Here is a 13,148-nt window from a genome sequence, read left to right as displayed (position 1 = left end):
TACCTAGCTAGATCTGTACAATGTGACACTGGATTACAGTCTGTTAGAATCGAGTGTGTGTCTGTGGCGGCGGGTAGCAGCGAGACCGAGAAGTGTGTGTGTGTGTGTGTACAGTGAGGGAGAGTGTGTGTGTATACGGAGTGTGTAACGTTCACCACAATCATCCAGGAGCTGTCTCGCAGTATGGATGTCATCGAGGAAGGGAAGGTACAAGAGGACCTGAGTGAAACCAGTGTTACCACCGAGAAGGACAGTGAGTTGACCCCAGATACCTCAGCTGAGAACGTTCCTAATATTTTAATACTTGCATAAGTCTAATTACTGGCTGAAGTCAAAATTAAATTGTCACGTTGTGTGGTTGACTAGGAAAAAAACAATATCGGTCTCAATAGCAAGACAAATGTTTCTTTCTCTCTGTGTGGCGTACCAGTTGAAGCCTCTGTTTCTGAGGACTCAACCATAGGGGACAGAAGCAGGTAGGCTGCTCAACATACAGTACCTCATCTTTTAAAGATGCATTACAAGATAATAATATAAATGCTCTCAGGTACTGACACTCATAGCTCTGTTTTCTAGTGACATACTGTATTACTCTGTTTTCCTCATTGCAGCCTGTCCCCTAACGGCAAGGAGATTGAGGTAGTGGTAAGCTTTCCAACATCTTCTTTCTCTTGACTATCTCTCTGTATGTATCATAGAGTTAAGGCTTGTGTTTCTGCCAGACTGAGTTCCAGCGCCTGTCCCTGGGCTTTAAGTGTGACATGTTCACCCTGGAGAAGAGGCTGAGGCTGGAGGAAAGGTCACGAGACCTGGCAGAGGAGAATGTCCGGAGGGAGGTGTCCAGTTGCCAGGGACTATTACAGGTGAGAGGGAAGGGACTGGGTACAAGGGAGACTTCAACCACATGTAAAGGGACCGGTTGAAGAGGGAGACACAGGAGTGAGGTGTCCAAATGTAGCTGTCAGGACCTGCTACAGGTGAGGGGCATACAATTTCCTTTTCCCTTCCTGGTGTCTGCTCTTCCCAGGCCCTGGCCCCTCTGTGTGAGGATGATAACCAGTCTATGGAGATCATCCAGAGACTTCAGAAGAACCTGGACATCCTCATCCAGTCCATGACCAGAGTGTCCAGTCGCTCAGAGATGCTGGGCGCCATACACCAGGTACAGTACAATTGAATTGCGTGATTTGTCCCCCTCTCTCTCCCCTCACCTTTTTTGAAGAGAGTCATATAGGTAGACGGTGTAGGTCGGCGTCTGTGTGACTTCGCTCTCCCCCTCCAGGAGTCTCGTACAGGCACGGCAGTAGAGATAATGGTCCAGCATGTAGAGAACCTGAGGAGGATGTACACTAAGGAACACGCTGAGCTCACTGAGCTGAGGGAGAACATGCTGCAGAACGAGAGGTCCTTCGGATCCCACTCAGGAGGAACACACTCGGGTGAGGAACACACACACACACACACACACACACACATTTATCATATGTTTCTTCCTAATACTGAATATTTTCCTTTAGATGATTTCAGAGGCAAGAAACCATCTGGAGCAACATCCTATAAGGTAGGTCAGTTTAGGCTCAGTGTATATGATGTGCTGCTGTTTTAGTCACTGTAGTGATCACTGTCTGCATCTGTACACTGTCTTGTATTGTTTTCCCTATTCCTCCTTTCCTCAGGCATCAGCCCGACGGGTCAGCATAGCAGCTATCCCCCGGTCCGGTGGGGGAGGGGGACCCATGCATTTTGACATGCCTAATAAACCACAGGACACTGAGGCAGAGAGACTCACCCGCAGATCTCCCTGGTAGGTAGACTGCAGCACTGTGTGGGGGAAATAGGGAGTTGCTTAAGAATATTTAAAACGCAGTTTTGCAAAACAAACCCCATTCTGATTTCTGAGGAAGAAATTTGCATCTAGGGGTTTGTAAATTGGGGGCCTTTGTTAAAACATGACTTGCGGGCTGTGTAGTCTGCGTTAGTGGAATGTGATGTGTTGATTGTGTATGTATGTGGCGCGGTTACAGGAATATGACGTGTGTATTGTGTATGTATGTGGCGCGGTTACAGGAATGTGACGTGTGTATGTGGCGTGGTTACAGGAATGTGACGTGTGTATGTGGCGCGGTTACAGGAATGTGACGTGTGTGTATGTGGCGCGGTTACAGGAATGTGACGTGTGTGTATGTGGCGCGGTTACAGGAATGTGACGTGTGTATGTGGCACGGTTACAGGAATGTGACGTGTGGATTGTGTGCGTATGTGGCGTGGTTACAGGAATGTGACGTGTGGATTGAGTGCGTATGTGGCGCGGTTACAGGAATGTGACGTGTGGATTGTGTGTGTATGTGGCGTGGTTACAGGAATGTGACGTGTGTATGTGGCGCTGTTACAGGAATGTGACGTGTGTATGTGGCGCGGTTACAGGAATGTGATGTGTGTATGTGGCGCGGTTACAGGAATGTGACGTGTGTATGTGGCGCGGTTACAGGAATGTGACGTGTGTATGTGGCGCGGTTACAGGAATGTGACGTGTGTATGTGACGTGTGTATGTGGCGCGGTTACAGGAATGTGACGTGTGTATGTGGCGCGATTACAGGAATGTGACGTGTGTATGTGGCGCGGTTACAGGAATGTGACGTGTGTATGTGGTGCGGTTACAGGAATGTGACGGGGAAGAGCACGGCGCGTCCTCCTCTAAAACGCTTTGTTAGCTCCGGGGCTTGGATTGAGACTGACGAGCCCTCCCTCGTGATGCTGATGAAGGGGTAAGTGCTGATATCGGCTGTGTTGTAGAAGCACTCGCGTGTCTCATATTAGCCCAACCTGAAAACAAACATTCTGCATTTAATTTCCCCAACCATATACTGTATCTGTATGTAACAAGTCAGCAGGAGAACAACCTGCAAACATAACAGGCGCATGTGGAACATTGACTGCAGATTATCTGTGTGCATGTAACAATATGTGGGTCCTAAGTGTGTGTTGTTCAACAAGTGTGTGTGTTGTTCAACAAGTGTGTGTGTTGTTCAACAAGTGTGTGTGTTGTTCAACAAGTGTGTGTGTTGTTCAACAAGTGTGTGTGTGTGTATTTTGTGTGTGTGAACCGTGCATGCCCACCCCGTCCCACAGGCCTGCCTACGACGCAGACTCTCCTTCAGATGAGGAGAGGAGGGAAGTTCCCGTTCAGAGGAAGTCCAGTCTCACTGAGCTGGGCAACAAAATCACCTCCCTGATTATGCCCAACAAGACGTTAGTAGGGAACCAACCGCTAGTGTTTCACTTCCATCTACAGCCAGGCAGCACTGCTTTCTACTGCTGCGTAGCTGGTTAGGCTTAGTAGCTTCTCTGCTGCTCCTGAGCCTTATACACTTTTCATACCATCGTGCCCACCTGAACCATACTGTACTGTCCTGGCTCAGATAGTTTTTTCCACCAACTACCGTGGAAGTGTAACGAGGCCAGAGCAGTACAGCTCGGCTTGGCGCAGTAGTGTGAAAAGGGTTCTAGATGCTGTAGCCTGGATTCCTGTCTGCTTTAGCCAACTGCTTGACAAATGTAAAGCGGTTGGTTAAATCATAAGCCCATCTGGATTCCAGGCAGTGCTGCTTTAGGTCTGGGGAGCAGACATCTGGTCCAGATTGACTGAGCAGAAAGACTGGTGTGAACAATATACCTGGTCAAGAGCGAACGCTTTGTGAATCTGGCCCTTGGTCTCTTGAGCCCGAGCAGTCTCTGGACGTGTGGTTCTGGTTTCTGCTTCAACCAAACTCTCCTTCGGCTCCAATCTCTTCCATCTATTCCCATCCTGGGGAGTGTATGTGAGACATGCATTGCCTCGCCGCTCAACATGCTCTAGGGCTGTTTTTCTATTTTCTGTGTACCAGGTGTGTGCTACAGAGAACACTTTGGAGTGGTGGTCAGTCCACGCTGCTAACACCATCCTAATTTAGCCTAGGCGCCAGTGTGTTTCTGCATCGCTACATCACTGCTTTGGGAAGATGGACAGACATTAGCTTGGCTTCAGCTAACCCAGGCTAAGTCTTACTTTGGCTTCCATTCTAAATAGTCTCTTTCCCCTCTCCCACTCTTTCTCCAGTCCCATCCTGGCAGAGCAGGCCGCAGCAGCCCCGTGTTTGGGCTACTCCTCCCGGCCTGCGTCTGCAGCCAGCGTGTCCCGGGGACTGTGGCTTTGGCTGGCCCTAGTAGTGGTCCTAGCAGGCCTTCTGGCCCTCCTAGCCAGCCTGGTGCTGCAGCCGGCCGTGGATGGAGCGCCCGTGGGGACCGGGGACTCCTGGGTGACCATCCAGCAGCTCCTGTGGCCCTACACAGGGCTGAGGCACAACGGACAGCCACCGGTTTAGAGGGGCTGTGGCCCCAACAGACGGGGATGGACTGGTAGGCACCTGGGTATGGTCAACCCCTGGAAGGTCTTCTGCAACTTGAACCATCACGTGTGATAGACTAGTTAGTGTGTGAAGACAGAAGCAGTCGGTGTTTGTACTGGGGCTACTGAACACTGACCACAGATTTCCTATTGGTGCCCGGAGACATTCTACAGCGCCGTTACGGAAGGGGGATTGTAATGTTGCTATTTGTGGGCACAATGTTGACCAATCAAGTCGAGGACACCAGCATTGGGCTGTCCAATTATGTAATGGACTTCAGCGCATGCTATCCAATCACGTCACACCTTTTTTGAGTATTTGTTGGTCCATTATCCTATGTGGATTTAGCCGCTTTTACTTTTTAAAACACATTTCATAGTAAACTTCTGAATCTATTATGGTATTTGTGGTTGCCTGAAACAACAATTACAACAATTAAAATGCAATTTTTTAAATGTTTTAATTTATCGTTTGACAGCATTAGTGTTAGGGGATATGTGTGTATCTATTATATTGCGTCTTTGTGTTATAACCAGCGTTTTGTTACAACTCATACAAATGGTTTTTACTCTACTTTAAGTGCTCATTTATGAAATTCATCCACTTTTGTATGTTCCAAAGGGGAGTCAAAATTTACACAATAAAGGAACTTTATTCTACAGAAATAAGCTTTGTGGTTTTTCATGAGGGTCCATCTGTTGTAAGGGTTAAAGTTCAGTTAGCAGTCTGTCATACCCACGGTGTTCCGCACAGTAGGTTGAAGTTGCCGCTAACCTACCTGATACAAGATCAGAGATACATATTCCCCCTAATGGTTAAAGTTATGATTGGGAATAGTTAAATCTGATCCTAGATCTGTGGTTGTTGGCTACTCTGACAGAGCTTGGGGGTCTAGTATCTACTGTAGTCAGGAGTATGTGAGAGGCCGTGTGGCACGCAGCAGTCTGTGCACGGCATCAACGAACAGATGGTGAGAGCGTCGTTCCTCTCCGGCGGGTGACATGCCGTCTCGGAGCATGTGCAGGAAGGTGGAGTGGAACTCGCTGCCTGGGTCCAGCTCTGGAGAGAATGCCTCACTGTGTTCCTTGATCCTCAGCCTTTGGCTCCTCTGGGCCCCCAGCAGGTACACACACCACGAGTCCTCTCGGACCGGGACCGGGTCGAGGTGCTCACACACCTGGGGGAGAGGTTAATCCTACTGTACACACACCACAACGACACTGGGATGGCTGCTAGGTGCTCTCACACTTTGGAGAGATCAATAGTAGGGGAATATCCTGTCCATCTGCACGGACAAAGTACTATGCAGGTGCAAGGAAATGTCAGTACTAGAGGTGAATCTCAACCAAATCTAGTCTGTCCAGTCAACCAGCTCAGTGTTTCCCCTATATGCACTGCAGCTCTTCCTGATTCTGAAGCTACTTCTGTTACTTTCTGGGGAGGTCCTCTATGCAAGGACTCAGAGTGTGTGTGTGTGTGTGTGTGAGGATGTGGGTGTGTTTAAACCGTATGCATCTAAGTGTGAGTGTACCTGCAGCACCAGACGCTCATGGCCACACTGCGTGTTCCACTGGCTCCAGGAGAAGGCGAAGGCAGAGGAGAGCAGGGCCATCTGTTCATACACAGCGTATTCTATCAGAGGGTCCTGGAGAAAAGGTTAATGTTATGACAAGCTTTTCAACAACACCATTTAAGCCTAACCAGATTTTCAGATCCACATTTTTTTAGAGGGTCCTACAAGGGAGGAGAAAGATACCGCATCAGACGTTTCTACACCCCAACCTACTGTATTTTATTTTTAGTGAAAACGAAACATCCCATTTTCAGGACCCTGTCTTTCATAGATGATTCATAAAAATCCAAATAACTTCACAGATCTTCATTGTAAAGGGTTTAAACACTTTCCCATGCTTGTTCAATGAACATGCACCTGTGGAACATTCATTAAGACACTAACAGCTTACAGACAGTAGGAAATTAAGGTCACAGTTATGAAAACTTAGGACACTAAAGAGGCCTTTCTACTGTCTCTGAAAAACACCAAAAGAAAAATGCCCAGGGTTCCTGCTCATCTGCATGAACATGCCTTAGGCATGAGGACTGCAGATGTGACCAGGGCAATAAATTGCAATGTCCGTACTGTGTGATGCCTAAGACAGCTACAGGGAGACAGCACGGACAGCTGATCATCCTTGCAGTGGCAGACCACGTAACAGCTGCACAGGATCGGTACATCTGAACATCACACCTGCAGGACAGGTACAGGATGGCAACAACTGCCCGAGTTACACCAGGAACGCACAATCCCTCCAGTGCTCAGACTATCCGCAATAGGCTGAGAGAGGCTGGACTGAGGGCTTGTAGGCTTGTTGTAAGGCAGGTCCTCACCAGACATCACCAGCAACAATGTCGCCTTTGGGCACGAACCCACCGTTGCTGGACCAGACAGGACTGGCAAAAAAGTACGAATCGCGGTTTTGTCTCACCAGGTGTGATGGTTAGATTTGCGATTATCATCGAAGGAATGAGCATTACACCAAGGCCTGGACTCTGGATCGGGGTGGTTACGGTCTGGGGTGGTGTGTCACAGCATCATCGGACTGAGCTTGTCATTGCAGGCAATCTCAACGCTGTGCGTTACAGGGAAGACATCCTCCTCCCTCATGTGGTACCCTTCCTGCAGGCTCATCCTGACATGACCCTCCAGCATGACAATGCCACCAGCCATACTGCTCATTCTGTGCGTGATTTCCTGCATGACAGGAATGTCAGTCTTCTGCCATGGCCAGCGAAGAGCCCGGATCTCAATCCCATTGAGCACGTCTGGGACCTGTTGGATCAGAGGGTGAGGGCTAGGGCCATTCCCCCCCAGAAATGTCCAGGAACTTGCAAGTGCCTTGGTGGAAGAGTGGGGTAACATCTCACAGCAATAACTGGCAAATCTTGTGCAGTCCATGAGGAGAAGATGCACTGCAGTACTAAATGAAGCTGGTGGCCACACCAGATACTGATTGTTACTTTTTATTTTGACCCCTCCCCCCTTTGTTCAGGGACACATTCAATTTGTTAGTCACATGTCTGTGAACTTGTTCAGTTTGTCTCAGTTGTTGAATCTTATGTTCATACAAATATTTACACATGTTAAGTTTGCTGAAAATAACGTTTTCTTTTTTTGCTGAGTTTAGGTTTTTGTTGCTGTACAGGTTCAACAGTGTTACAAGCAACATGATTTGTGTGCCCACATTGCTTTGTGCAACATGCATCATCTAATCCACAGTATGCTGATGGCACTCACCTTTGCGTTTACGCTGACATATTTGTCGGAGTATTGGTTGACGAAGATGTTGACCCCGGCGCTGACCATGGCTTTCTGAAGTCCAGAGGGACTCATCCACTGGCCCAGGATGTGGTTCAGTCCTCTCTCCTGGTCTGACTGGAGCATACACTTGCTGCCCTGTCAGAGAGATGAATCAGGATGCATTATCTCATGGATTTGGGTAATTCCTCAATACAATAATAGCCTCGTTTCCTTCATTACCACTGAAAACATTGTCTAGATTTCCACACTACTGTTTCCCCAGATATGAATCACTGAGGAATGTTCACGAATAGAGGAAGCCATTTTAAACTTGAAATGCACCCAACAGTGTCTGAAGGAGATGGAGCATGACAGATAGCGAGTTCTTGCCTTGATGGTGATGCTGACTTCAGTGAGGGCTGCGGTGATGGTGAGCAGGGCAGAGTCCTGGCCCAGTGGTCTGAGCTCCCAGCTCTGGAACGGCATGTTGGCATACGAGTCCTGTAGAAGCGTGAAGGCGTAGAAGGAGTCCATCTTGAACGAGATCTTCCGCTCTGCCTGGTCGTACGACGTCTCACTGATGCAGTCGGTCTTCCAGTGCTGACCTATTGATTGACAGAATTTTTAGATGTGTTGACTAGACATCATGGCTCTCAATAATGTAGAAAAGGGAATCATGTCAACTCCACACATTTCTATCTGAAAGTTCTGTACTCCCCCCCCCCCCCCAAGGTAGGAACTACATTCAGATTCTGGCATATGTTAAATACTTGTATCACTATCAGTCCCATGTGGAGCCCGTCAAGTTCTCCAGGTGTCTCTCACCTTCAGGGTCCCAGCGGGCCACCTGGGGGTCCTCCAGGAATAGGACAGAGTCAGGCAGGGTGACTGTGACCCCTACAGGGGGACTGGTCAAGACCCCACTGTCCTCCAGCTTCATGGAGGCAGAGCCCTGGATCTGAGTCTGCTCTGTGGGGTAGGGGAACAGCTGCAGCCCTGTGTCCAACAGCTGGGGGTTGGGGTGAGAGACACTGATGTTAACTTAGAGAAATAAAGCTGGTTCTGTTACTTTCCTCAAGGTTATCTAGTCCCCTTGATTAATGCATCATATACTTTATCAAGGAGTTTACACATTCAGTAACACACAGACAGGGTGCCCAGTGAAAGTCCATGGAGTAGGAAGGGAAACTGCTGTCAGAAAGGGCACTTTCTGAACTATACTGAACATAAATATAAACCCAACATGCAACAATTTCACAGTTCAAAGGAAATCAGTCAATTGAAATAAATTGGGCCCGAAATCTATGGATTTCACATGGATGGGCAGGGGCGTAGCCATGGGAGGGCATAGGCCCACCCATTGGGGAGCCAGGCCCAGCCAGTCAGAATGAGTTTTTCCCCACAAAAGGGGTTTATTATAGACAAAAATACTCTTCAGTTTCATCAGCTGTCCGGGTGGCTGGTCTCAGACGATCCCGCAGGTGAAGAAGCCGGATGTAAAGGTCCTGGGCTGGTGTGTTTTACACGTGGTCTACAGTTGTGAGGCCGGTTGGACGTACTGCCAAATTCTCTAAAACAACATTGGAGGCGGCTTATGGTAGAGAAATTAATATTCAATTATCTGTCAACAGCTTTGGTGGACATTCCTGCAGGCAATGCCAATTGCACGCTCCCTCAGAACTTGAGACATCTGTGGCATTGTGTTGTGTGACAACTTTACGTGTTGCATTTATATTTTTGTTCAGCATAGGTGCTGTACTTGGTGGTTTTGGTTCACCTCTCTCATTTCCCATCCATTGAGTTGTTGGGACTGTGGCGGCAGACGGAAGACATCGCAGTAGAAGACTCCTCCCAGGGGTGTGTACTGCTGCAGGTCAACCACCTGACCCTCATAGCTGTCAATCACTGGGTCCATTGGGGTAGGGGTGGAGTCTCCCTCACCTGGACAAGACACACGTACCGGTCAACATGGGATTCACAATATGGAATGAAAGGGGCAGGTTAATTCACAAGCCGTGTTTATAGTGACATGGCTAGGGTTGCAAAATTCTGGAAACTTTTCCCAGAAATCTTGTTTGAAGGACTTCTGGATTTCCTACTTATTCCTTTCCTGATTCCAGGAATGTTGCAACCCTAAACATGACACTAAAAAGAATCCAAACAGAACAGTGTAATATATAAAGGGACTGTTATTTGACCACTTTGTCCTCTGAGCCAGTTGTAGTCTCTCACCTGAGTCATCTCCCTCTAACATTGTATCTATCTGACTCCCATTCTCCTCCAGCTTCTGTTTCGCATCCTCCAGCTGCTTCCCCTCCTCCTTCATTGATATCACACTCACCGCACTCTGACACGCATACACATGCACACATGGATACGCACACAGACGTTAGCCCATGTCACTTTTTTTTTATTTGATTAATTCATCCTTTTTGTTTCCAGCTTACCTTCCTGCCTTCAGACCCTCTGACAGACTGCACCTCTTCTTCTGCACCTCCCTGCTGTGTGCTCCCTCTCCTGTCACCATCTCCCTCAGTCTCCCCACACTCCCCCACAGGGGTCGCTCCCTCCAGAAGTGGTTCCTCCCTGGTCCCCAGGCCCAGGGACATCCTGCTGGGGTTCTGGCTTTTCAGGTTAGCCAGGTGAGACAAGTGGTCGTAGTGGGTGTGGAGGATTCTCACAGCGACGTCACTGACTGCCAGCTGTTTGGGCAGCTCAAAGCCCAGTCCCACCTCCTCGAACTGGAACCCTTTAAACCTGGGGAGCCACAGAGAGAGAAACACTAAATTGTTCTGTTTTTTCTTTACCCAACACAGAATGGGTTTGAGTAGAAAAGTAGACAAAGACTTAGCAAGGAGACTAGATAGAAAGTCTCTATTTGTGTGAAGTGAATAGAATGAAATTCAGACATACGTCTGTGACATGCCTTGGGTTCTTGTTAAGGTTGGCCCACAGACACAGTGTGATGATGTCATCCTGGACCACTGTCTGCATGTTCCCCGTCTCAATGTCTGAGTGAGCATTGGCCCACTGTGGCCAGGGAGAAACACACAGACCTCAGCAAAACATGCTCATCTCACATTACAAAACTTAAATACAGTCGTTTCCTAAAACTGTCAGACATGTTTTCTGCATGTCTTAAACATCATCAGTACCCCTACCTTGAGTATCTCCTCAGTGCTGTGGTCAAGTTTGGATTGGATGAGAGTCTGGATGGAGAGCAGGGTCTCCTGGTACCTCAGGGCATCAGCTGGTTCAGGCTGGTCCCTCAGCATACCCTCCAGCTCCTCTAGCAGCTGCAGGCGGAGATGAAGTGCAACCGTGTTTATGTTCATCATTCATTTGGTAGAATCCTTATACAGATCAATACCGGTCTCAAATAGAAGTGCTCTTGACAGAGTCCCATTAAGTGGGCTCAAACAGGAACAAGTGTTTTAAAATGCAAAACTGAATTGAGCGTTCTTATCGGACACATTCAGAACCGGTAGAATCCCCTTCTCCTGTTTCATGTCTCCATAATGTTACCCTGGTGTTTAATAGTAAACCCACCCGTAGCGCCAGGGCACACTCCTTTAGAATCGGTTTGATCTGGACCTCTGGGTCCTCACACCACAGGTTGATGAAGGTGTTGATCTCCTGCTGGACTGACGGGTCTGGACTCCCGTCACAACGCATGTACCTGTCCCACTAGGGAGAAAACGAGCAGTGTTTAACTATGTCAAATGGGGCTCATCTGATTTATTTATCTACATCTACCAAGGCCATTACGGTAGTCTCTTGGACACGGTGTCTGGTAAAATCATAACATGAAGACTCGGACTAGCATAGCTAATATCTTAATAACTACACAAAAGTCAGAGTTAGAGCTTTAGAACAATCACACACCTTGGCTTTCGCTCTGGAGTCAGTCTCCCACTTGGTGACTGCAGTCTGGTTCTCTTCCACTAGATGACGCAGTTCGTTCAGCTCATCCTCTCTGCGATCTTTGTCCTGTCACAGAAAGCAAGCAATGATCACTCTTTTTCATTAGAACATTACGGACAGGTTTAACTTCAAGAGCCCTCGCTGTACACAAACACACCGATAACCATGAATGATAATGGTCAGTGATGGTAATACCTTTAGTTCCAGTTTCTGATGCTCCTCCTGCTCCTTTCTCTCTCTCTCCAGCCTCTCTTGCTCCTCTTTCTCAGCCAGGAGTTGTGCCTCCTCTACACAGCAGAGGGGGAAAGGAGTCATGGGTCAAACATACACTCATGGGGCTACTTCAATGGCGTGTACTGTATCTGATGTATCACTGTGCATACTATTGAAGCATCTATGATACAAATGGCAGTTCAATAACACAGATCAAATGGTACAAATGTGCACACAGACATACAACAATTAGCATATGACAGAGGTTTCATCATGGATTGAATGATAATGAGAAATGACCAGTACCCTCTTCCTTCTGTCTTCTCTCATCCTCCTCTTTCTGAAGTTGCTCCTTTTCAGCCTTACTGAGCTTGCCTCCTTTCTTTTGGGCAGACTTGAGCCAAATCAACAATTCAACTTGATGAACAAATGTAATCAATTGTGATCATAGACACATCTGCAAACTACTGAATTCTTGCAAGTTGTGGGCATTACAAAAGTGAGTATGAAGGTGGCTATCTAAAGAACTTAAACTCTGAGATGCTGGGTAGAAACTGAGAACGTGATATTATATTCAATTTAGCTAGCTATATCTACTAGGCCGAGCTTGTTAAATCTCTCATGAATCAATATTATGCTATTCATAACAGTTAACAGAGTTACCTTTGCAGCCTTGGGTGGCTAACAGGGAGAGAACATACAGAATCGAAAGTTAGGGGATATAGTATTTAGCTGTAGCAAGATAAGGCTGAACGAAGCAAAAAGAGACAAACACAGACTTGCAGTAGCTAGCTAACGTTAGCTAGATTACTTAGCTAACTCTGGTTTAGCTAACAAACGTTAGCTATGTAGCCAGTTTGTTGCCAGAGCAAGTAACTTATGCAACTAGCTGTATCTATCTACTTAATATTTTAACAACCTAACCAGATATTCATTTTCTAACTCACTAGTTAGATAAAGTAGATAACATTTGTTTGAAAACTGCTCACCATTTTCTCTTGGTGGGATATCTGTCAGCTCTCAACTATTTTTCGCGTCCAAGTTACCATGGAAACGGTAACGCCCGCACAGTAGGTCAATATTTTGTTTTGCGACATGTACAACGATTTATGGCGTTGTTTATTAATATGTTTAAATGTTTATTATGAACACAAAAAATACAACAACAACAAAAAACAAATATACAAACAAGAGTACATAAACCTAACAGACGGGGGTTTTACATATCAAGATTCATTTTTGAATTTGTTAGATACTTTTATGGTGCGTGTTGCTTTTTTGTTTTTACATTTACTGATCATTTCAAAAAAATATTTCAATTTATTAA

General features: G+C 47.0%; 2 protein-coding genes across 2 annotated transcripts in view; one reads left to right on the top strand and one right to left on the bottom strand.

The window, feature by feature from the left end:
- LOC135514836 (inositol 1,4,5-triphosphate receptor associated 2-like) overlaps positions 1-5,054 on the top strand; it is a 24,069-nt gene extending 19,015 nt beyond the window's left edge. Inside the window, exons 26-36 of the mRNA XM_064938489.1 lie at positions 169-253; positions 431-476; positions 612-645; positions 723-863; positions 1,028-1,162; positions 1,283-1,439; positions 1,518-1,561; positions 1,677-1,804; positions 2,662-2,766; positions 3,131-3,250; positions 4,098-5,054. Coding sequence (XP_064794561.1) covers positions 169-253; positions 431-476; positions 612-645; positions 723-863; positions 1,028-1,162; positions 1,283-1,439; positions 1,518-1,561; positions 1,677-1,804; positions 2,662-2,766; positions 3,131-3,250; positions 4,098-4,362 — 1,260 coding nt within the window. The 3' untranslated portion in view covers positions 4,363-5,054. The remainder of the gene's footprint in view (positions 1-168; positions 254-430; positions 477-611; positions 646-722; positions 864-1,027; positions 1,163-1,282; positions 1,440-1,517; positions 1,562-1,676; positions 1,805-2,661; positions 2,767-3,130; positions 3,251-4,097) is intronic.
- dnai7 (dynein axonemal intermediate chain 7) lies at positions 5,038-13,148 on the bottom strand. Its single transcript, XM_064938490.1, has 16 exons — positions 12,811-13,148; positions 12,485-12,502; positions 12,128-12,215; positions 11,804-11,895; positions 11,570-11,674; positions 11,234-11,371; positions 10,846-10,980; positions 10,611-10,714; positions 10,132-10,441; positions 9,917-10,031; positions 9,462-9,625; positions 8,510-8,693; positions 8,075-8,289; positions 7,682-7,840; positions 5,918-6,031; positions 5,038-5,563 (listed from the first exon to the last, which is right to left on the bottom strand). The coding sequence occupies exons 1-16, from the start codon at positions 12,811-12,813 to the stop codon at positions 5,294-5,296; spliced, it is 2,214 nt and encodes a 737-aa protein (XP_064794562.1). The 5' UTR covers positions 12,814-13,148; the 3' UTR covers positions 5,038-5,293.

The sequence above is a fragment of the Oncorhynchus masou genome, chromosome 26 (assembly GCF_036934945.1).
Source record: "Oncorhynchus masou masou isolate Uvic2021 chromosome 26, UVic_Omas_1.1, whole genome shotgun sequence".
NCBI lineage: Eukaryota > Metazoa > Chordata > Actinopteri > Salmoniformes > Salmonidae > Oncorhynchus > Oncorhynchus masou.
Note: the sequence above shows the minus strand (reverse complement) of the source record. Positions and strands in the feature narration are given on the sequence as shown.

Coding starts and splice junctions, on each gene's coding strand:
- dnai7 (XM_064938490.1), bottom strand. Junction 10,032..10,131: donor GAGGGTCTGAAGGCAGGAAG/GTAAGCTGGAAA, acceptor TATGCGTGTCAG/AGTGCGGTGAGTGTGATATC. Junction 7,841..8,074: donor AAGTCAGCATCACCATCAAG/GCAAGAACTCGC, acceptor TCTCTCTGACAG/GGCAGCAAGTGTATGCTCCA.